Below are 25,706 nucleotides of genomic sequence, written 5' to 3'. Positions count from 1 at the left end.
ACCACCACTCTAAGGATACGCTCGTCGGCGAGCGTGTACGTGTGAAACGGCGAGCGTGTACGTGTGAAACTTTCTCAGTCACTGTTGACATTATGTCACTGTCTAACAAAAGCAAACTAGAATTTTTTTAACTTGTATTCCCTGAAGATGTTACCGTAACATTTTCACGGAACTAAAACTAAAGTATATGTTATTAAGCTATAAAATAATTGTATACAAATATGGAACAATTTTAGTTTACCGAAATGTTATCGTTCCCTTTTTAAAACAACTCAGGTATCCAAGTCTTAACCGAACTTCATTGTAGAGGAAATTCATATATCTAATTTATCATCATTTAATTAATAAACGATAAATTAGGGTTCACTGCGTGTATTTCAGTAATCAAAGGTAATAAAGAGTTTTCCGGTGCGTTCCTTGGAGATTCCGGAATCCTCTTCTTTTGCACTTGAGTTTGGCCACCGAGGTGGTTTTAGTGGGTCGAATCCCACGTAACCTTTTCTATCCCCCTAAAGGCAGGGTATCTTTAGAAGATTTCCCCCCGACACCAAAAAAAAAGGTTCATAAAGAGTTAGCGAAATACACTTTTCCAGACATGCTTCTTTATTAAGATTTTATCTCAAACTGCTCTAATCAGTACTTGCCTCCAATTCAGACGCAGTCCAGCTTTATTGTAAAATCGACTACATTTATTTAGACGCTGGCTGGCTTGCTTTAATCAGTTTTTTCGAAATCTGATTGATCGGACGGCGGACTATCCAGAGACGATACAGACACAATATTAATTAAAAATTTAGCTGATCTAGACGCTAAATTAAGTCGTTAACTTATTTTGTAATAAAGAAATCAAATTATTCGTAGCGAATATTATACCAGCAACTATTCAGAACAGATATGTAAATCTACATGACACTCAGCCACTATAATTCAATTCCTAGACACTTTACATCAGGATGTTTAAACTACACAGGCAGTTTCATTTTTATATGATTGTACCATTACTAACATGATTTCTTTATTAATTTGATGTATTAATTGTATATCTAAAGTATTTAAGTTTCAGTATTGTTATAAGCAATCTTGTCATTTAGCACTGATTACTTTAGACCATATTTCCAATTATAAAATTTTATTTGATTATTATCTGAGGTCCACAGATTTTAGCGTTGAATTAATAAAATGAGTAAGTGTTCTAGGCGCTTTTATACGCGCCAATCATAAGTCCAATCGGCAGATATGGAACTTTAACTATGACTACGGAGTTATGACCATAGTAACCATAGCTTCATAGCTAGTTAACTACTTTTTTACAGACTATGCCCTATATACTCGTAATCCTTGTTTCAAATTTCATCTAGATCCGTTTTTCCGTTCTAAAGTTACGTAATACCAAACATCCATTAATCCAAACTCTAGTAAGATTGCATGAAACTAACGTGACTGAGATTTTCTTAGGCAACATTGTAGAGCATAAGATAAATTTTGTATGTAGTAACTGTCGCTATGTCACTATTGCCATGTGCCGGGTCGCATGGAGCTTGTCAATTGTGTCGGCGTAAATTAATTATCCTGCCTCTGCTATTAATATTACATAATTGAGACCTTCTTGCGAATTAATTTGTTCCTTGCAAAATTATAAGGAATTTGTCTCAATTTGAATAAGGCCATTTTATGAAAATTATTTTTCAAATTTCTCATCTGGAAACAATACTGATAAGGAAATTTAAGTCGTATTCATTCGTCCTTTTTAATTGAATATTTCAGAAAAGAATCCATGATATTAATGTTAGTTTATTTTACAAAGTAACGAAAGAAAAAGTCGTCATTCAATTATTTTATTTTAAATAATAATTCTTATATAAGTAACACTTTGTTAATATTTTCCAACTCCCAAATGGAAAAGATTTCGTTTAGTAATAATGAACGGCATAAAATATAACTGAAAATTAAATCGTTTTGGATAATTTATAAAAATGCATTTAACAGCGCAATTTATGAGTTAATAATTGATTATAAAGGGAATATCAAAGTAATTACTTTATTGTGTAATAAACAACGAACAAAAAAAAAGATTTTATTAAAAATGTTTACCTCTTAATTTCTAAACTAAAAACTATGAAATAAGGCAACGGAAGTTTTTATTTTTGAAACTCTTTGGTTAATTAATCTGTTAATCTGCACCTCTTCCTTAGTTTCTAAATTTTTCTAACTAATCCAGAATTTCTAAATAAAGCATATGAAAATGGTAACGGAAACTATTAATAAATCAATCAACAATACATAGAATCTCTGTCCTGTTAATCAATCAGTGGTTGGACGTGAACGCGTGGTGTGTTGTTGCTGAAATTTTGCCAGTTTTGCCGCCAAACGATCATGTTAGCCCACGTCGGACCGCGCAAATACACTATTGATTTTGTACCTTACTATGCTAAAATTTATAACATAACACTAACGATTGAAACCCCAAAGGTATAATCAATGATTACTGATTTCCGTTTCCTGTGAATAATTTTAATTTAAATATGTAGTTATTTTAACATCGACATGTTTTGAGCATTGTTAATTTTTATTAGTTTACCAACTATATAAATATAAAAATTCAAGGCCTTTTTTATTCAAGACCTATCTGTTGTTGTATTTTTTGAAACAAAATCCACAAAGCGAACCAAACGCGAATGCAAAAATATAGCGGCTTAAAATCCGACGCCCAGGGCGGCTCGCCTCGTAAACCTGTTTGATAACGGCTTTCATATTTTCAATACATAATAGTGACGTCATCAATAAAGTTTGCTTTAACACAAAAATTTTGAACAAGAAAAATATGTAACAAATTAAAGATTTCTTTCCAATATATCTTAATCTCCTCTAAAACTAAACACAAAATGATAAGCAAGATCGGTTATACCAGTTCAACGTTAACGAACGCAGTGTTAGTCTTAGTTTGCACCCTTTTTAGATACATTAACTTTTTTAGGACTTGACTTTTAAACCATGTTTTTCCACTGTTAAATATTTGTATAAAACATATATATAAATACAATTTATTTGGAAACATACATATTTTACAGGATAAGGGGCGGGGGCAAACAAGCAGCGGATAACATTAATTGATCCGATTTCCATGGACATCCGTAACACCAGAGGAACCACAGATGCCTTGCCGGCCTTTAATATAAATTACAGGTCCTGAAAATATATTGTCTTTTAAATGTTGACGACGTCTCTCTTAATCTTTTTGAAAAAAAATACCAAGAGATACGGCAGTTTAATTTTACAGTAAAGTGCAATATTGTTTTATAAAGAAAACAGTAAAATATTTTAAAACTTACTTGACGCTTTTTAACTTTAAAGTTTGAAATAAAACTATAATATCTTGAGTGAGAACTCTTAGTAGTTGAAGTCGTTTCCAATCAAATGAAAAGTATTGCAACTCGGGCGGCAGTAACATTTCAGAGTTTCACGACAACTTGAGTTGACGTGCTCAAGCTAAAAGTGGCTTTGTGAGAAAATAAAATCTACCACCACTTACTCGTGTCTCTAGTTTAATATCACTAAAAGTTTTGTTACCCTTATTTTAAAGCTAAGCCAAGTTATCTAGAATTTCGATTTTATTTAACTTGAGACGTAAACCGACTATGGTTAAATAAAATCAATAAAGAGTAAACAATATGTAATATAATTAGCTGTTAGACTTCAATATTTTATAAACAAATACAAGTCACATTACATAGTAATAATTTTGTTAAAATTGTGAAATTAAATTGAAAAATCTTTCTGAATATTTTACTACATATTTCAATATCCACAACTAAAACAAACATGATGTAGTTTTTGATTTTAAAGCAGGTCGATGATTGGTTGATAGTGATAATTTTTTATAAAATCTGGTTCGAAATTCAAAACAATTTATAACAAAAAATTATTAATAAAATTTTAATGTAAAACCTCACTGTAAACTTATTTTCTCTTTGTGTTCAGTAAATTACAATACTGCTATTGTGAAATTTTGTACTATAAAATAGTTTATACATGCTAGTTGCAATATATGGAAACCATTGTTTTGACGTTCACGCTATTGTACTGATGAAAATGAGAAATGAAACCTTGTATTTGCGAAAAGCATATGAATGTGCTGATTTATTTCCTTCTGTATTGTTAAGTATCGAAATAAATGATAAAACAGCGTTCTTCATAAATGCTATTGAAATTGAATAAATTAAAAATTTTCACGTAATTTTCACAGCAGGTTTACCAAGAGAATAGAGCGGATTATAATATAGTTTTGTACATGTGTTTCGCAAATAAAACCCCTTATTTATGATATGAATTTACTTATTTTTATTTTACAAATAATTTACAAATGAAAAATAACTTTTCAAGTTTGAAAATAATATTTATGAAAAGAGTAGAAAAAAATACTAAAACAGGTTTTCATATAAAATTCATTTTTGAAATTCATTAACATCTCAATTCATTCCTAAAAATAACACTCAAAGGGTCTTTTTAAAGCCAAAAGAGAAGATTTCTTTTTATAACCTGTCATTATACTTAACCGATATTAAGGGTCAAAGTCTTTTTAATCAAGACCCGAAAAGCTTATTATTTTTAAACATTAGTATTCTTGCACAGTGTTGATTGTTCAGGTTACTTTTGTCTATGGAAATATTTTTGAATGTTCGTTTTTGAAATTAGAATAACTTAAAAACAATTGAGGTTGCCTAAACCAGAGATAATTTTTAGTAGATTTCGCTTTTGAATTTATTGCTTTCAATATTACAGTACGAGTAATATTCAGTCTGTTAAGTTACAAGGGAGTGTTCTGGGAATTTTAACGCATTGGCACGTACAATATTACAGTACAGTGAAAGGGTATAAAATTGTAGATTTGGGAAAAATAGAAAAAAATAGACAAAAAAGGACATGAAATGTAGAGATTGACAACAAAGATGTTTGGTTGAAAATTTTGCAGCACAATATTTGTACGTACGTTTTTGTGTAGCTCTAGTTTCAATAAATGAAAAATACTAGTTTGTGTTTGTACTGTACTTGTTACTACATTGTAACGAATGGTGCATTCAGTGATATAGTTGGGCAACACGAATAACCAACGATAAATATAATTCTTTGGAGTGCCAAAGAAAAATTCTTGAAAACTTTGACTAGAGGAGATGTGACTTGGAAAAGAAATGTATTTTTTACTTTTATAAATTCGCAGATTTTCAATCTTTGATCAAGTCATATTGTAGACACTGCCAAAACAGACACAGTATCAGCATTCCCGGCAGTGAATCTTGGTTTGCTAAGGCTTCTTGGGTCGATAAATCCATTGGAATATTGCCATGAACCAATTCTAAAGGCATAAAGTTAGTGTAAAATGAAATAAAGGTACATTCGGGAACAGTTTGTGTAGTAGTTTTATTTAGATAATGTTAAAATATACACATTAAACTGTGGCTGATAGTTGTATTATTATTTAACTGTTAAGTAAATTAATGTGTTCGTTTATTTGGTATTTATTAGTGGTTAATTTTAATTGTACATCGTCGGTAAAACATGAATATTTATATTTTCATGTTTTACCGACGATGTATAATTGTACCGTTCGTACATAAATTACATTCGACATTCGATACATTAGAAAACCATACTTTGGTATATAATAATTATGATAGGTTTCCATTGAAACCAAACTTTTTTTTTTCAATGTTTTATTTTTTTAAAAGTTGGCCTAAAAATTATATTCTTAATGATAATTTAAAGTTGAACTAACCCAAGCTTTCAATTTAATTATAAGCAGGTTTAAAGGTTCATGGAAAAAAGCAATTTCGTTAAGCCAGCTTTCAGTTCTGACGTAACGACCTTTGAATTGGGACCTATTTGATTTTTTCGTGTTTTATGACTTACTACTACTATTACTTCCAACTATCATATTTAAGTTATAAATATTATATTATCCATTTGAATGGAATAGTTTGAGATGCATAGATTATAGTTTTTTAAAGTGGTATAACAATTATTGTCATTGCTAAGTAAAGTAAGCAAAAAGTTAACTTGTAATTAAAAAAAAACAGTTGTCAAAACAGCGTATCCATTTTAAGATCACGATCCTCATTAAACTCTTTAAAGGCTAAAATGTAAATAAATCACGAATTTACGAAGCGTGAATTGTCAGTCGTTTTGATCGCTTACCGTAAATTCAGATTTAATTCACAAAAGGCAATAAAATACAGGCATAACCTTCAACACATTATATGCATTAGGTAAAAATATGTCAAGCAGTAAATCCTAAGAAACGTTTGAATTTTCTTAAACAAAGTGTTGAAATTTGATCAATAATTTGGTATATTTCTAATGAAACCAAAATTATTTTAAATATTTATTTCGAAACATTACAGATGGTTAAATATAAAATTATACATGAAAAGTAAATAACATTTATTATAGAGTTATTTATAGCATTATTATTGTTTGTTTTATATGATAATATAAAGATTTTCTTTGCGATCAAGATCAACCATTTCCAGGATACTTTTACATTATTCAACTTTTGCCCCAAATATTTTGAGGTCTTCGGTTTCGGAATCGAACTCTATGTCGCATTGTTCGCCGAATTGTTTATAGGAAATCTTGAAAAGACATTCCATATCGGCTTTTTCTGCGGATTTTTGAGCTGAATCACTAGTAAATATACCGCCTGTTACTTTAAAACCGAGCTCTTTTGCTAGAGCTTTCCTGAAAAATTATTAAGACATTACAACAAAGGGTAATAATTTTATTTTCAATGTTATTTATGTTTATGAATTATATAAAATAGCAGGCTAGATGCATGTGTTGCAATTTATTATCAACACTTTCAGTGCCAACGAATCGCATTGCGACCGAATCGTAGTGTTGTTGAACGTATTAATAAAAAACATTTAGTACTTCGTTGATTGCAAAGTTGTACTTTTCTTGGTGCAGATTTGATAACTTCAAGACAGGGCACTGGATTCGGAATTGACCCTTGATTTAGGTAAGAATCCAGGACAGAATCCTTGGTGACACACAAAAGGATCGTATTATAAGTAAAATTTTATTACTAAGCCATTACAACAGTACGACGGTTTATCTCAATTACAGTTTGGAATTTCACCTCGTCATCGTAATTAAATGCAAATTGAACACAATATTAAATCAGTGCATAATGAAACATATTTAATTATACCTATTTAATTTAAGAGCGTCGGTGGCTCAGGGGTTAAGCCCTTGACTTGCTATCTGCAGGTCCTGGGTTCGAATCCCGCCATGTACCAATGTGTTTTTCGATTATCGATTTACATATGTACATTTATCCGACGTTCTTACGGTGAAGGAAAACATCGTGACCAACCTGCACATATCTGAGAAGAATTTCAATGATATTTATGAAGTCAACCGACCCGCACTTGGCCAGCGTGGTTGACTATGGCCTATTCACCCCTAACTTGGGGTAGGCTCCGAGCCCCTCGGTGGGGACGTATAGTGAGCTGATGATGATGATGATGATGAATGCATAACATTTAACCAAATTGAATTTATCGTTAAACCGGCTTTAACAACATCGAATGGATCAGTAATATTCAATGGTATCTACAGATAGTCTTTTTAACTGATGTTGTATTGTGAATAAGCCAGTATGGCGTTTAGTCAGGAACTACTTTTAAGTTTCGGAACCCATTAACCGATGTCAACAAGACGTTTTCTGCATTGAGATAGAAAAAAAAAATTATACCTGGCTTTTAGCAACTCGACGGCAATCCCCAGACCTCTATATTCCGGTGTTACAGAAAGACCAGCTCCCATAAGATAAGTGTTTACATCATATTTGTCGTATATGACAGTAAACTTTGTCGCTTCCGAAAACATTCGGAGTGACAAAATGCCAGCTTTGGATTTTGGCTGCGAACAACGGATTTATTTAAAATGTTTACTCATCTTTGAATTTCTTTAACACTTAAATTTTGTTTTGTCGCAAAACATACGTATAAAAAATAATATTGTTAAAATAGAAAAAAAATCATTCAAAAGCTTCTATCAAACTGTATCTTTTTGAATTAAGTGTATTTTACAGTTGATGTAAAGAATGCCGAAATTTATCAAATATTATTTAAGTATATTCCATTCTTTCGAGCATAAATTTCATTGATTTAATTTTTTGTATAATAATTTACACTTACTTTATTATGGCTTATCAAATGTCGTGTTCAGTTATACCTATTAAAAATATAATAAGATCGTATTTCTAACTTCTCACCGGTACGTGTTCAACGAAGCGATCTTTATCCTGCGGCATACACATGTTTACTCCTACGAGTGTGCGCCCCGCGCCCTCTGGTGCCGTTAGGAAGCAAGCTAAACTCATTTTCTGCTCAATGATCGACGTCAGGAGCACCCGGTACTCTTGTATCGCCTCGGGGTCCTCCGCCGTGCCTGTCAATAGTTAAACTTTTTAAATTAATAAACTTCTATCTGAGATTCAGTGTTCGATTTCTAAAATTACAAGAAAATTTGAAAACAAAAAAGAACGAATTGAAAATAAATGAAGAGTGGCAAGGTTATTTTTTTAATCAAAATACAGTTACGCAAAAGTACGCAAAAGAAATGTAATAAAAGTAGAATATAATATTACACCTGGTAAACCAACAATAATATTACAATTACATAAAGAAACGAGTTGAGAAATTACATAACATTTTTTCATGCTATTAATAAGATCCCTTCAAACACAGGCGGACAATTTCTCACGAAAAATATCAAGTCATTAGCCATATTCTGCGGAACAACCGTAGCCCAATTATTTCGGAGGAAAAAAAGAGCTTTTTATAATCTTATAGATATAAACCTATAGAAGTACCTTGTTAAATATGATCAATGTTTTGTATTTTAAATAAAATCAAGATCAAAGCTTTTGTATACCATGGTCTTCGGATTTTTTTATAAATAAATGTCTGATTTTTTAAATAAAGCAGAATAAATTTCACATACTTAATTGTGTTGTTGTCACTAATGATTTGTAAATACGTAAAATACGCTTCTGTCGGACTCCATATAAATAACGATTTTTGAATAACATCAGATATATCTCTTGAGCAACCAAACTTATATTTAAAGTTAAAGTGTCAGTAGTTTTCTTAAAACTATTTTAAATATATATGATAAACTCTTACCTGCTGTCTTCCACCAAACGTCCTCCTTAATATAACTTCCTAGCATAAATTCAACAGCCGATTTCCACATGTCCTCCGGAACATCTTCGATTGAAAAATTCAATATACGCCCGTCGTCAGCCTGTCTTTCAAATTCGGTCCATACTTTAGGATATATTCGTGAAGACATTGTTTTTTAAATCCTTTTGTTGATGGTCTATTTTATAACGAATTTGAATTGACTTGTGGTATAGTGCGCGGACACTTACAGACTGGAGTATTTCTATTGTGGTTTCATTCATCGTTAACAAAAGTACAGTATATGATAGTTGCGAATATTTGCATTGTAGCGATGCACAGGATGTTTCATTTTAATGCTGTTAATAAAGTTATAAAATAAAAAGTGATAATGTTCACGGATTAATGTAATTTTTAATAGGTAATAAATTGTATGAAAACAAGTTATTGAATGACTTTAAGAATAAACAGATACATTATTATTGTACAAAATTGTTGTACAATAATATTTTAGTAGATAGTAGCTCGTGTGGATAAGTCGTCTTAAGTACAAACCCGAGCTGTAGAATGCTTTGTGGTGAAAGCAGCGCATCAAGTTTGTTTTCTCCTGAGAATCCTCATTCTAAATTGCTATTTATAAAGATTGAGTCTGAGTACCATAAACAATGCTCAAATCCTTGCGACTATTTAAATTTCTTTAAAGAAATACTAAAGATTTATTCCGGTCTAGTTTTATCTGTAGCTAGTTTGTTTGTTTTTAAATTAACTCGTATGCTTAGCAGTATAAAATAAAGTTTCATTTTCTAGATTGATTTCTTGTGAAGAAATTATGAATAATCATGTACTCAGAATAAAAGGAAATATTATTTTTATGTGTTTGTATTCACAGAATACTCGTGGCTTGTCACATTCACCCATTTAGAATCGTCCTGTATATTATAAATCAATACGATGAAACTTGAATCTTGTAAATGATCTTTGAAATAATATATTATTGCGGTTGTTATTAAAATGTAAGGATGTTGGATTCCATTAGAACTTTTTTATGTATGAATATTTGTACCATTTAAAAGGTTCAAAAGTATTTTCATTGTAAGGAGCAAGAAAAAACTCAAGCGATTCAAATTTAAACGTTCAAAGCACGTTTGTAGAACGAAGAAAGCAGAACTCTGTTTTGTTTTAACTGAGAATAATTTCTGTAACAATAGAGTGAGTTATGAAGTAAATAGATCTACTGTTTGTAAAGTCGAATTGCATTATTTAATATTGCTTTGTGCTTAAGTTTTCACTGAAAGTACCTCCATAACTTTGCAGTTGTTTGTGACATGTAAATAGTCGTTTGTGTTAGTAATGTACACTTTACCGCGACTTGTACCAACGCTTTTATATGACATTGTTTATTTCGACAATTTCAGAATTAAATTGCAGAATTATTTTGTCATTATCTGTTTCTGTTAGTGGTCAAATGTCCTAAATATTTGAACTTTTCGTAATTTTATAATTAAGACAGAAAGATTAAGTTGAAAGTTGTATATGGAGCGTATTTTTATCGACCAATAACTGATCATTAAATTTAAATTCTTGAGTTAATATCTTAATAATTGTCCCTCTTTTAAACAATAACGGACCTTGGCAAACTAATTGGCAACACTTGAACCTTTACTTCGCTCCCTTCCCAGATTGAATGCGGCAACGGAAAGGTTGCTTGATTAATTGTTTTGGTCCCTAAATAAGACATCTATGGATACAGATTGTAACAATCGACAATCATCAATTTTCGATTGTCAGTTTCTTATTGTATCGTTTTTTTCTGATGTTAGGATTTAAGAAAATTCATGTAACAATCTTAGCGAATATTAAGTTATACTCAGCATTTCTACAACCAACAAAAGCTTATGATAAAATACTCAGTAAGATTTATTCATTGGTTTTTTAACCGTTGGTTTTTTTTTCGTATCCAGGTTTAGTACGCGAGTGCTGGAGTCGACGTGCGCGGCGCTGGCGGGGAGGCGCGTGGCTGCGCTGCTCGTGTGCGGCGGGGGCGGCGCCGCAACCGCCGTGGTTACCGCCGCAGCGCGCGCCGGCGTTCCCGTGCTCCGGACCTCGCCTTCACATCTGCATCTCTCTTACACTATCGCTAATGTGAGTTAAACCTTTGTATAGTTATTCCTTCAAGCGTCGATAATAGGATGAATGGGCACTTACTAAACTAGTATCTACCATCTTATTCACCATACAAGCACAAGCTTTCGATAAAATAAAAGAAATCAAAATAAGAGCACCAGGACTGAAGTTATGTGGTTACACGCATAAAAAAAACACAGACCAATTGATAACCTTCTTTTTGAAAACGGCAAAAAAATAGTGATAAATTCTAGTTGGTTAGAGTTGTAGCTAAAGTGCCATTGATCCGGAATGCAAAATGTTATCTTGCAAATTCATTGTCTTAGTCTTGCGTCGCCGCATAGGCAGTTATTACGTGATGAGATGCGTTATTTATATACGATACCGTAATAATAAGTCAAGCATTTAGCATCAAGCACATAATTACGCACCATAGAAAGCTTAAAATTATTCATAAATCAATAAATAATCGAAAAATGTTTATTATCCTTAGCACGTAATTATAGAAGACCTTCTATCGAAATCCCCAGTGCTGATGACTATTTACATATTCTTTATTATTTATCATACGATTGTTTTGTAGTCCTCCGGGAATCAATGTTACGTGTACGGTATGCTTATTAACTTTTTCAATTATAAATATACAGGATGTTGCACAAATTTTAACTATTTAATTAGACATGGAAGAGCGTTAACTTCATTAAATGTTGTATATTTTTGCCCTGCCGAACACCATCAACCAATGGTATATTTTCAATTGAGCTATTTCCGTAACGAATGCTCATTTGCATAAAGGATTAAATGAACCGCTTATGGTATTACTTTACAAAAGCTTTAATTAGTAGCTTAAATAAAGTATACAGCGTTCGAGTATTCTGATTGTTTTACAATATTTTTATAGTTTATAACTTTAGGTTACCAGTAAATAAAAAAAATTATAATATAAATCACTGTATAAAATGTATGAAATTATGAAATACTATATACTATACTACAAAATTTATCCGCTTTAAACACTATTTTACTTTCGTCCTTAAATGCGGGCTTTGCGAATGTACGATTGTTCATGCAAGTTGTAAATATATATTTACACGCATGAACAAACGTGTGTAAATATTAAGTATATTGAAATACATTTACAAAATTGTTTACACAGGTTACACAAGAATTCAAACGTGTTCCGTTTTATACAATTAGTAATTAAAACGACTCTTATTCGATCCTTTTAAGTAACACATATTCTTCCTAAATTATATTCAAAATATTTAATTTTATGTAATCTAATTATCATAAAAAATTTAATCTCAGTTGTGAAAGTACTTAAACAATACAAACTGAACCACAATGTAAGCGGTTAAATCTTGTAAATAACATTGTGGACATGCGGTTGTAATCCATATAAGCGGACAGTATCAAATCTTAACATATGTATCAACAAAATTCTAAGTGATTGCATTATTATAATCCTGACGAAATACTACATTACACAACTCAAGCCTGTAACCTAGAAGGGTAGGCAGAGATAACGGACTTCTATTTGATGTGGCTAAAAGAACTCCGCAATCCTCTTTTCGCCATTTCGGGAGACGGAACATGACGGGTGGTGAGCCTCGTCGCCGTCTTTTTCTCCAGGGAATTCACACATATGTGCGGGTTGCGTCACGATGTTTTTCTTCACCGTACGAACCTCAGATAAATGTACATATGGAAATCGAAAATCGAAAAACACATTGGTACATGGCGGGATTCGAACCCAGGACCTGCAGATTGAAAGTCAAGTGTTTAACCCCTGAGTCACCGACGCTGCCTCACGAAATATTTCGTATATAATTATAACCTATAATCTTATAAGGTGACCAACAACTTGGGATTGAACAAATAATTTAAACGTCTTAACATATGAAAGGAAAATACATCTATTCATGTCACTGTCTACCCTTTATCCTAATAAAAAAGCAATAGTTTTCTACCTAAGAGTATATCGTCACAAGCGAGAACAATAAATAAATAGACAGAAACAAAAAGCATCCGGTATTGTGAGACGTGGAACGTATATATCTATGAAATCACGACATTCCAAGGGGCTTTTTTGTCGCCATTCTATCCCCTTTTTCCAGCGATGCGAGCTCAACTAGGTGTCTCAGAAAATGATAGCAATTTATTTCCCACTCTAACGTCCGATTACACAACGACGTGAACTAATAGCCTGCTTACAATGCCAGACAATTTTGAATAGATTAAAATGACGAAGTATGCTAATATCCGCTAAATGTACCTAATCTTTACTCAGGATATACTACCCTTGGAGATAAGACTGGAGATTACTGCGAGGGAGACGCTACACGCTTTAAGGTAACTTGTAATTAAAATAGATGTTAACTACATCAATCAATCTCTTTTAAAATAATATATTTAAATTCTAAATGCTGTAATTATGAACCATTACTAATTTACAAACGATATTGGAATTTGTAATCAATTTAATATTAAGAAAAAACCTATATTTATTTATATTACAGAGCTACACTTTTGCATACCCATTGGCATACATTTACTTTGCTGGCGGAAGAAGATATTTATTCATCGCTTTATTTAAGAAAAGACTTGTCTTCGATTCTGACAACTCAACCATTGAATCCTATATGGCTCTCGCTTCCCACAAAATATTCCCGACATGCTATTTTCAGGTAAGCTGTCCAAGTGACATATTAATGTAGTACGGTACATAATTTGTTAATTATCTGTATATTATTACTTATTTTACTATTTTTAGACGCCTGGCGGAAGTTTCAAGGTTAACGCGAGGAGTCGTGGTGTTGATATCAGATATTCATTATGCCAAGCTTGTTATGGATGAAGCGGAGCGACTCAACATGCTCGACGGACATTTTTTTTGGCTATGGCTTGACGCTTCCAGTGAATTCGACGTTTTCCAAAACATAGTTAATTCAACTCAGTACACTGAAGACAGTATACGTGACGCTGCAAGCTCTAGTTATAAAGATGAAGCATTATTTTATGACAGCTTTGAACGCAGTAAACGAGATGATGCAGACAATAATTCGATAGTCGATGCGAATTTCAGCTCTTCATCTATAACATATAATAAGATAACGAATAATAACGTAATTAGCGAATATATTTTAAAATTAGATAATAGTCATGGTAGAAGAAGTATTAATAAATCTAAAGCGCACATTAAAAACAAATTATTAAATGTAAATCTAATTAATTCCTACAATGTAAGTCAAAATGGTAGTTCGGAAAGTATTAGGAAAATAAATGTAGATAAAAAAGGCGTTGAAAGTTCTAAAATTGAAAATGATTTATTAGAAAAGGAAGATGTTAGTTCCTTCCATGTGAATAATATTCATAAAGATAATATTGAAACTACTTCTAGAAGTAAAACAGAAAATGAATCATTTAATAAGTATGTAAATAGTATAACTTTTAAAGACTTAGGTAAAGCAAGAAAATTATTAAAAGAAAGATATATAGATATTAATGTTAAAGACCGGGAATTAAGTGATAGTGTATTTTTTTCAAGTGATATTAGTGATTTCTTATTGAATCCCACGGTGCATACTTCTACTACGAATAATGTTAGAGATAAATTAGTAAAGAGAACAGATAAATATTTAATGAATGATGAAAAAACTGTCGACGAAAATAATGGAGATATAAAAAAGTTAAAAGAGAACAGAAGTACGGTGTTTAATAACCTTCCAGTTGGACTTTTGGCGTTGTACCCTCAGCCTATGAAAATTGGTAAGGAATTAACAAACTGCGAAATCAATCTTGGAGATAATTCACAAAGTTTATGACTACTGCTTGACGTATGAGTATTATGCGATTTTAATTTATTTCAATTCAATTTTTTTCTATCTTCCTTCGAGTATTTTTCGTAAACTTTTTTTTAGATGCAAGTAATAATAGAAGAAAGTAACATTTAAAACTTCTGCATTTTAGATGAAACATTCATAAGGTCGGCTGTCCGTTTGACAGTGAGTGCACTGTACCGGGTGTTGCGAGCATGCGATGCATGGTCAGCACAGGCTCAATTTTTAAGCGACGCCGCCGCATCATGTTGGGAGGAACCGAGTGACGCTGCTGCGGATTTTTCAATAGAATTTGTAAGGTAAGTTTAAATGTTACTCTCCTTATTCCCTTCATCCGTCTATTTATGTCCATGCATTGAGAATTCTTTTTTTAATCGCGAATTTAGAGCATTATTTTAAACTAGTTTGCTTATAAACGTGAGATCATATCATGGCGACCATACTTTTTACCTAATTCGTAGTTTGAAGTCAATCTTTGCGCCCTTCTTTGTGTAGTTTTGCCTTAATATTTAAAAAGAAATTGACTTGTAAGTCCTTTATCCATATTTTATATATTCTTTCATATTGACATACTCATAAAAATATTAAACAGCACAGAGGCAGAAGTTAAAATTGACGATGGTACTTTAATGGAAATTATTGCAGCTAACGAAATGTTTTTCATACATCTATCAAAGAAGGAATGGCTACTTGAAAATTTTATTACAAAGCTAATTACCTACTCCAGTTTAGTAAAACGACTCTTGCTTATAAGCAAACGACTGACGACCTCTTAATTATTCTTGTCCTTTGTAAGAAAAGCTTACGCAGACAGCCGCCGTGACTGATTACACTATCCGCCGTGATGGATAAGTAGGCATTGCGGGTTCTACCTAACACATTAATAAAACATTATTATGAATCTCATCCAAATACCTATTTGAAGAGCATGTTTCTTACAGATTAAACTCGATTTGAATACTACAAAAAAATAAACGTACACTATCAAAATAGATCGACAAACATCCGCACAAATATTTATAAAATAGACTACGTTAAAGAGTTTGATCTTCAATTTATTTCATAATGATGAAAGCAAGTATCTTTCTGCTAACTAGTTTTTAAAATAAAACGTTAAGAGAACATTATTATCCCTCTAATATACCTTAAAATGATGACATTTAACTGGTTGAAATTATACTAATCTCAAAAGTATCTCAGATTTTAGTTGGACAAAAGTCGGTTTAGATTGTTCCAAAGAAGCTTTTATTAAAGAATAGTACATGTATTGCAAATAGTAAACAGACTAGACTGAATCTCGTCCACTTTAAGTTTGCAAACATTGAACCGTGTTTAAACTACGTACCGCATAAACTGCGGAATAGAATGGTAACAAGCGAAGCATCATCATAAAAGTAAATTGAGCGTCGAGTCCGAGAATGGTGCGAGATTACTTTTACGTCCCCTATCTAAAAGGCGAAGGTTGGCCGGTCTATATCAGGGCCTGCATGACGCTATAAAACCTTGTTTTCAAGACATCTTTGTTCATCCATTATTCTCTCTACGGCACCTTTTCTGAATTTTCCATATATTTTCATGTTGGTTTCATGACATATTTTCATATTTCAAGATTTATAGGGAAAGTGGCAAAAGTTTATTTTAAAGGCATCAAATCAATGATATGCTTCGCTTTAAATTCCAATTTAAAGAAAAAAAAAAACAGTTTTGAAATATTATATCGTCCATTCGTTTAATAGATTTTTAAATCTTCCGAATTCCTGAATATCCTATAAATTGTGTCGTGTAATAGGACAAGGAGTCATTCAGTTTTATGTTGTTGTTCTCAGTCAAAAGCAATGAGTAATAAAATGTAGAATTGACGATTCTTATGTTCTTCCTCCTTTCCCTTTGCTTGCTCTGTTATTCATTAATTTTTCTTATTTAGTATGCACGCACTGTGCACATTCGTCTTATTTTTAAGACATTTGGTGATAAAATAAAATAGTAAGGTACCCAAATATACAAACGTGCAATAGTATGCAACTTAATAAGCATTAAGATTCATAACAAAGCAAAAAGGGCCAATTAATTGATGTTATGAATCTTACTAGTCTATTTAATGTGATAGAATGCGGGCCGCGGTGGAGGAGTTTAGACATTGACGAGGGTATCAAACCAACCAGAACCTGGACGAAGATATATGCAGTGTGTTCACTTAAAATAGAAATTCCGTATAAATGGCATGTAACTCGATCCGTTCTATTTTACACTCTGCTGATTAAAAAATGATTTGCTTTCCGTCAGATTTGAAAATAGTCCTGTAGATTTTTATCTACGCTATAATATACTATAATTTCTTAGCGATTACTTTGGAGGTTTGGTTAAATTTGATTCAGGCAAAAGCCATAGTAATCAGAGCTATCAATGTATCTTAATTGGTTTATGTAGTTGTAGTACAAATCACAAATGTAACATAATAAGAAAACTTGGAAATCTTTGAAAATCCGATTTACACTGCTATATATTGAATTGTCAGTAAGAAATAGTACGGAAATATCCGAGGAGCTGACTTCAATCTATGATTCAATAAGTTCAGTATGTTCAGCTATTTGTCAATGTGTCTGTTCGGAAATAGCGTGATATATTTTAAACTTGTCTCGTTCTTGAATTAACATAGTACACACTTACTTGAATTATACTCATAATAAACATTCCTTCATTTTGTGTTATACAATTTAGGTGGAGCGATAAAATTTTTAGGTAAAACTGAGGCTGTTAAATATTAACCATTTAGTGGGAGAAGGCTATTTGCAAAATGTAAAACTTAATCCCGTCTTGAACTGACTTGAACTATGCCATCTCTAGGTAATGCATCTAATGTCATTTGCAAACTAACACGTTGTGATTTATTCGATTTTTTGCGTAATAATGTAAGAATGTTTAACATCGCCACAATATAGGAACATTAATTGTTTAGTAAGTTGGTCCCCAGCAACATACGCGCTACGCATACATTAAGATTTCACCTAAATACATCTCGACATGTGTTTGTTGTTTCATAGAAAATAAATTATTCACAGGGGTTGTTTGTTTCACTTGTGACTAAGTTTGTTATTTCGCTAAGTCGCGTTATGGTATTACGTGAGTATTTTGCTATTCGTTTCATAACTCTCAAGTCTGCTATAATTTTGTAGCTCCATATGTTTTTGTATGTACCCGTGTATGTTTTTTGCTTTTATTACACTTTAACTTTTACATTTTAGTTCGTATATAATTCCTAACGTATTAACACAATCCCCATTTTAACATCTTTCCAAGGCCGCGGTATAAAATTGTGCAATAGATTTTATAATATTTAGTACTTAATAAATTGGAGCGTCCGATTCGCATAAATTTTTTAGCCACAACTATCATAAATTAACCACAAATTATAAGTAAAAAAACAATCACAAGTTATAAATTACTATTTTAATGTTTAGGTTATTTGATGCGAAATATAATAAGGTTAAATTTTGGGTTACAGCCAAGATTCTCGCCCTTTAATAACTCGGAAGGATGTATCCGGAAGAAAATTATTGGCTGACGTCCAGACTTGCACACTGACTCAACGAAAATTTAGTTGACGGTACATGACATGGCCGATGATAATTGTCTTTTTTATAGATATTAGAAATTAGGCCGGTTAAATAGGTCAGAAGAGGTCATGTTTTTACGCACTCCTGACAAATTTGCTTCGTAATCCGTCCTCATTCGCAATCATCTCCCTTTTATTAGGTCGGTCGTCTAGACATTTACTGCTATCGTCAACATCTTTATGGTAGCCATTGAAATCTGTCCACGCATATAAATATCTTTCTACGTTAAAATAACTCGTTACCAGTTGTTTTTTCCTATTAATTATGACCATAATGAATACAAATCTTTTTAAATTTCATCCCTAGTATTGATAAAAAGCTATGTGAGATAATGTATTCATTGCTAAGATTTTGACAGTGTTTTTAAATCATTTGTCTGATAAACTTTTTTCTTTTGAATTGTAAATTGTATTTTTTTGTGATTTAAGGGAAATGCGAGTATTATCAGCTGCGGCATTAGCGGGTGGATTTGGAAGACAAGATACATCTCTTACAGCAACATTTTCATTTCTTAATTTAATTTTGAATCCCGAAGGCGGCAATGTTTGGCGGCAAGTTGGCCACATTAGAGGCAGGGATGTTCAATTGCATACCATCGTCTGGCCGGGAGGTCGACTCGTTGCGCATGGTCAATCAGCTGGTGCTAGAACTATATTTCGCATTGTCACTGCTCTAGCGCCACCTTTTGTCATGGAGGGCGAACTTGATGAAGACGGACAATGCCTGCGAGGATTAGCTTGCCATCGACCACAAACATCCGATAGAGATAACCTGACCTTAGTCTTCAATGTACTTGAAAGGGAGAACGATCAAGATAGTAATGATTTTTTCTTTCCCACTCCTAAACCAACAACATTTTCACGAATGGCTACTCATTGCTGCTACGGATTTGCAATGGACCTCTTAGAAAACATAGCGCAAGAGCTTGAGTTTGATTTTCATTTGTACATAGTTGAAGATGGCTTGTACGGTTCGAGAAAATTAGTAAAACCATTTCAGAGGGCTGTTGATAAAAATACTGAAAATGCATTTTGGTCGAAACATAAAAACTCACGACTTCACAATACAGATGATGATAGAGTAACAAGTAGTGATAACGCTGACAGTCTAAGTACCAAAGAGGATCTTGAAAAATGGAATGGTATTATTGGTGATTTGGTCTCCGGCGCCGCGCACATGTCATTTGCCGCACTCAGTGTATCCGCTGCTAGAGCTGAAGTCGTTGATTTTAGTCAACCCTACTTCTTTAGTGGTATTTCAATACTAGCAGCACCAAATCAACGTCCGGATATTCCTTTATTAGCTTTTTTATTACCCTTTTCACCAGAATTATGGATTGCAATATTCACATCCCTAAATGTTACAGCAATTGCCGTAGCTATATACGAATGGTTGTCACCTTTCGGCTTAAATCCTTGGGGTCGTCAGAGATCTAAGAACTTTAGTATTTCTAGCGCTCTATGGGTGATGTGGGGACTTCTGTGTGGCCACTTAGTGGCATTCAAAGCACCTAAAAGTTGGCCTAATAAATTCCTAATTAACGTATGGGGTGGGTTTTCTGTGATATTTGTAGCCAGTTACACCGCGAATATTGCAGCTTTGATTGCCGGCTTGTTTTTTCACAATGCTGTTGATGATTATCAAGGAAGGAGTAACGTAAGTAAATATTACCAAATACACTTAAGGATAACAATTATATTATTTCACTTGTAGCCATTCTTGAATTGAAATAATTGTTTTAGTGGTTGTCTCTCCGGATAGGCACGGCTAAGTCTTCAGCTGCCGAGTACTATGTTCAACGAAATAACCCACATTTGGCTGAAATTATGCGACGCTACGCTCTACAAGATATTGAAGAAGGAATACAACGTTTAAGGTATTGTTAAGTTTTATAGGATTAATTTATGATATGGATTTAAAAACTAACCACAATACCTTTATCTGAAACCAATATTTATGAGGATATGGGTACAAAACACCGTTTTATGACATGCATTATACACCAGCCACATATAGATGTCACGAAGGTTTAACTGTCGTAAAATCCATGTCAATATTAAAGAGGTAATAAAATCTCACGATTACGGAATACGTGAGGTTTAACTGAAATCCCATGATCATTCAGTTCGTAGTAGCTTGACGATATAACAATTGTCTTTTATGTTTTCACAACCCGACGGTAGAAGCTGTTAATGTTAGGAAACAATGGCTTGGTGTGAATATATTAGGGATTGAAAGATTGATTGTTATTAATAAAAGGAAACCTTAAATATCTTACGGTGTAATCTTATGGATTTCCCTTTCCACATTTTGACCTTTAGAAATGGTACTCTGGATCTTCTGATAGCGGACACCCCGGTACTGGATTATTATCGAGCTACAGATCATGGATGTAAATTGCAAAAGGTCGGGGAACACGCACTCGCTAAAGATACATATGCTATAGGAATGGCGAAAGGATTTCCGCTAAAGGTAAATTGTTAATCAACTGTGCGTAGAAAATTGAAAAGTTTAATTTTATTAATGTGATAAAAAATTAAACTGTATTAAAATCATGTTTACGAATACAAATGAAACATTTAAACAAATAGATGATTTTCAACCAACGATGATAGCGTGTGTTGATAATAAGATCTTCCAGTTTTCTATTTATTTCTATGTTGTTTTTACCATTTGTTTAAAAGGCACTTTGCCTACTAAGAATGTTCACCACACACAAAATTTTAAAACATTGTAAAAGCTGCTATAATGTAACTAAAAATGTTACACCGTACGTCTAATGGGTGTTCGTGAAATGTCTACATTCATCAGAGCATATCTGTATTTACATGAGAAGAAAGACGTAGATTGAAGGTGTGAGTGACAGCGGAACGACTACGCCTCAAGCGGGCTAAGATTGATTGATGGTGCATGGAATCTGTAAATAGCGTGATCGATAGATAGGTTTAAAGCATTATTGAAATAATATAACTTTATCGTCACTTCTTTACAATGAACTTTAACTATTGATAAAAGTATCATATTGTTCTTTATCTTTGTGTTAGTGTGTTGTTTAATTTTAATTTAGACACAAAATATCTGTCTTCTAATTTTAATGTCTAAATATTTTAATACTTTTCTTCAGGATAGTATATCAGCAGTTATAGCAAAATATTCATCTAACGGGTACATGGACATTCTAACAGAAAAATGGTACGGAGCTCTCCCTTGTTTTAAACTAAGCGCTGATTATGGTATACAACCTAAACCGTTGGGTAAGTTTTGTCATAAATTTTGTTTCATTGCTTAATTTAATAGTTCCAATTCAAATATTTAATGCAAAATCAATCAACTAAACTTGTAATATATATTGAATTGTTTTAACTTCAATTAATGTAGCTCGTCTTAGACAGTATGGTTACTATTATAATGAATATTGCTTATACCAACGTAGTCAGCTGGTTCGTCTCCGACGGAAATTTCATTAGAATTTATCGCCACCCTCGCTTTAATCCCACCCCTGGGTACGCGGTGGGGTGAGACATGTTACCACCAGCCGACCTAAAAGATTAAACATAGGATTTATCGCTGAAAAAATGAGAGGCCACGTAAAGTGTGTTTACATCTTATTTAGGACGACCTCTGATAAGATGATAAGAAAATTAAAACGTAACGAGGTTAAAATTTTGTTACGAGGCAATTCAGTTTTTTTTGGCCACCAAAATCTAATTTTTGTCTTTTAATTACCAGTATACAAATGAGATATAAAAAATACAATAGATTTGTGGATAAGCAGTATAAAAATATTTGTGGTTTTCTATTACTTTTTATTTTGTTATAATACTTATATTTAAAACATTATTAAAACTGATTTTTATTTTAGTAAGAATGTACGCCTATAAAAATCTAAAAGCAAAATTTCGGTACCAATTCAACATAATAGCAATTGCTAAATAAATTTTATCATCAAAGCGCAGTTTAGATTACACTAAAACACTATACTCTATATACGCAATTAGTATTCATATTACACAAAGCTCTTTATGCGATAATATGATGTATAGCAATAAAAACTCTTTGTTACAACGATGGCGCTACGTAATAATATAGACATGTACATTTAAGTACATGGACGTAAACATTAATGTAATCCAAAAATATGTTTCGAGCCTTGTCGTTTTTTTGTAATGTGTTATAAGAATAATATAATAATGTATGTGTTTTTGACAATTTTTTTTTTAAATTGTAGGTGTAGCCGCCGTTGCTGGTGTATTTATACTTCTTGGGGTTGGAATGATCGTTGGTTGTCTGATATTAATTTTAGAACACCTCTTCTATAAATATACTTTACCAATTTTACGACACCAGCCGAAAGGGACAATTTGGAGGAGTAGAAATATTATGTTCTTCAGCCAGGTAAAAAAATAATAAAAGCCCATAAAATTATCTTTTAACCATTAACATGATCTTACAAAGTTATGACTCGACTAGTTTTAGTCTAACAAGATTTGATGCAAATGTTATCGGTGCTTAACAAAACCCTTAACTTTATGACGTTCGTTCCATCATACATTTACATTCAAGCAAAACTTTGACGGCACTTTATTTACCGTACTCAACGGTTAAGCCAAGACCGGATTACGTCGAGTGAGCCGCAGTTCACTGCAGCTTTTAACACCGAACGAGCTCCTTGTCATCATAGAGTACACTTAATCTCCTTAAATTGTCTTTGTAATGTTTGTTTTATCATGTAATATAAATATTTAAGTGTTAAATTTGTAGTTGTATAAACTAAACTAGATTTTAGTATTGTACAACAAATTTTAATTTGTTACAGAAACTATATAGATTCATTAACTGCGTGGAACTGGTATCTCCACATCACGCAGCTCGGGAATTAGTAAATACCATTCGCCAAGGACATTTTACTTCCCTTTTCCAGAAAAGCGTTAAAAGGGTAAGCAATTGAGCTATGTCTTTACGGACTAAAGATTTTAATATTCGGTTTACGACAGGAGAGCACATTTGTTTCAGAAGGAACACGAACAACGCAGGAGAAGAAAGAGCAAGGCACAATTTTTTGAAATGATCCAAGAAATTAGAAGGTATTTATTCGTTACTTTACTCCTATTCTTTTATCTTCTATAGTATAAAAAATAAGCATTTTTGTGTAACTTGTTAGGGTTCAGCAATGCAGGGATCACTCATTGGATTCTATAAAAGAAAATGTTGCTATTGAAACATCGGAAATTTCGGAAGAAGTCACTGAATCAAAATTCTTATCTCCATCTCCCGACGTATCCAGTCGATCCCCAAGACCAGGTCGTTCACCTAGACAACTTCGCTCACCAAAAAGTAGAAGAAAACGTTGCAGCGTTGCTGGATTAAATGTAAGAAGATTTAGTACAGATTCAGTTTTAGGTTCTGACTCAGCATCTATCTATGAAAGAACAAGTCTTAATATTGGCCGAAGACTCAGCCGTGACGTGAGTTGTTTAACAAATTCACCTCCCGACATTAATACTCGTCTTCGAACACCATCGCCTATGGCTCGTCGAGTTGAGGGATCATCGACTCGTTCTTATCAAGATGTTTCAGAAAGGTCGAATAATTATCTGAGTATCGATCTTCCGACACATGGAGCTAGTATAGAAATTATGGTCTCCCAAGAGCATGATTTACCACCTGCCCCACCATACCCAAAGGTCTCACATTCCGGGGGGAGATCCCAATTATCTCAACTATCAGAAGAAGAGCTAATAAGGTTATGGCGAAGTTCAGAAAGAGAAATCCGAGAGGCATTGTTAGCAGCACTACAAGAAAGACGAGCTAACTTAGATCCTAAACAAGATCCAGGATGAATCGAATCTTCTCAGGTATATCTGGAAACGAAATCGTCTGTAGAAATAGATCACTTCGTATTTCTCATTGAATCTCAAGATGAGGATGATCGGGAGTATAGTGAAGATTGCGCCTATGGGCGTGAAGAAGGTGCCTTTTTTACATTGTTTGATGCGTTTGCCTACCAGATATTACTTAAACGATCGGTGTTCATTTGAGTGTCTTGGTATTATCGTATTTAAAGCTGCCTTATTTTACAATGAAATTTCTTCAATTTATATTCGCGTCAAACAATTTAATTAATGGTACGATTAGTAATTTAATGGAAATTGGAAAAATTAACGTCCATAAATCTCATTAAGGAATGGTAAATAGACTAAGTATAGTAGTATAATAAAAATTTGACTGTAGAGTATATGTTATTATGTATTGCAGATATGACCATGACATGTGAAGTGCTTTATCCTAAATTTAGACTAGTTCGTGGTAGAGTTTTAATGTAATAAAAACATTAATGTATTTATTACTTTGCAAGTGTCGTAAATTTATTTGAGATATGGTTAATACACTGGTAACACGATATTTTATTGTGTCTTCTGTGCCAAAATAATGTAACACAATGTACCAAAATATTGTATCCGATGTTCTATCTTATTTTGTTTTGATTTATGAATTAACATTCAAAAATTAAACCCCAAATGAAGTTAATTAAAAATTTAATAATAGATGTAGATCAAAATAAATTTATTATAAAATTACTGCCATTAAAATAATTGTAAACTAAAGTAACATTTTTTTCTTAGAGTTTGCACCCTAGCTCTATTTAAGAAAAAAACCTTAAAATAAACACACTTATACTAATCCTGTGGTTATTTACTGATTTTTTTTCACGAATAAAATATTAAAGAAAACAGTTGAAAAGCAATAACATTTGTATGAGTAAAAATTACAACTGTACGTGATTTTTTATCGGTTTTGTAATTATTCCCAATAAATTATTCTTTAAAATTTCAATCGAATGAATAACCTATGAAAGTAGTAAGTAAATAATTTTTCACAAAATATAACAATATCAGTATGACGCAAAAATAATTTGAGAACATTCATCTTGGAAAAAAAAATTGTAT

The 25,706-nt window shown here is 32.4% G+C and overlaps 3 protein-coding genes across 3 annotated transcripts in view; 2 read left to right on the top strand and 1 right to left on the bottom strand.

Annotated features, from left to right (window-relative positions):
• The window catches only part of LOC106714961, a 167,364-nt gene that overhangs the window by 8,635 nt on the left and 133,023 nt on the right, over positions 1–25,706 (top strand). Inside the window, exon 2 of the mRNA XM_045678215.1 lies at positions 2,310–2,311. The gene's annotated coding sequence lies outside the window, so the exon portion shown is untranslated. The remainder of the gene's footprint in view (positions 1–2,309; positions 2,312–25,706) is intronic.
• Positions 6,443–9,463, bottom strand: LOC106714785. The gene is made up of 4 exons (XM_045678218.1): positions 9,186–9,463; positions 8,273–8,448; positions 7,751–7,917; positions 6,443–6,732 (listed from the first exon to the last, which is right to left on the bottom strand). Exons 1-4 carry the CDS (start codon positions 9,352–9,354, stop codon positions 6,537–6,539), a joined length of 708 nt encoding a protein of 235 aa, XP_045534174.1. The 5' UTR covers positions 9,355–9,463; the 3' UTR covers positions 6,443–6,536.
• On the top strand, positions 10,399–24,822 carry LOC106714787. The gene is made up of 14 exons (XM_045678403.1): positions 10,399–10,403; positions 11,144–11,324; positions 13,597–13,658; positions 13,826–13,993; positions 14,080–15,074; positions 15,276–15,444; positions 19,188–20,415; positions 20,502–20,635; positions 21,081–21,231; positions 21,884–22,013; positions 22,988–23,154; positions 23,576–23,695; positions 23,773–23,843; positions 23,921–24,822. Exons 1-14 carry the CDS (start codon positions 10,399–10,401, stop codon positions 24,597–24,599), a joined length of 4,260 nt encoding a protein of 1,419 aa, XP_045534359.1. The 3' UTR covers positions 24,600–24,822.

This window comes from Papilio machaon, chromosome 6 (genome assembly GCF_912999745.1).
Source record: "Papilio machaon chromosome 6, ilPapMach1.1, whole genome shotgun sequence".
In the NCBI taxonomy this organism is placed as follows: domain Eukaryota; kingdom Metazoa; phylum Arthropoda; class Insecta; order Lepidoptera; family Papilionidae; genus Papilio; species Papilio machaon.
Note: the sequence above shows the minus strand (reverse complement) of the source record. Positions and strands in the feature narration are given on the sequence as shown.

Coding starts and splice junctions, on each gene's coding strand:
- LOC106714785 (XM_045678218.1), bottom strand. CDS start 9,354: ATGTCTTCACGAATATATCCTAAAGTATGGACCGAATTTGAAAGACAG. Junction 8,449..9,185: donor CGTTTGGTGGAAGACAGCAG/GTAAGAGTTTAT, acceptor AACTATTGACAG/GCACGGCGGAGGACCCCGAG. Junction 6,733..7,750: donor GTCGAGTTGCTAAAAGCCAG/GTATAATTTTTT, acceptor ATAATTTTTCAG/GAAAGCTCTAGCAAAAGAGC.
- LOC106714787 (XM_045678403.1), top strand. Junction 20,636..21,080: donor GAAGGAATACAACGTTTAAG/GTATTGTTAAGT, acceptor TTTGACCTTTAG/AAATGGTACTCTGGATCTTC. Junction 21,232..21,883: donor CGAAAGGATTTCCGCTAAAG/GTAAATTGTTAA, acceptor ACTTTTCTTCAG/GATAGTATATCAGCAGTTAT.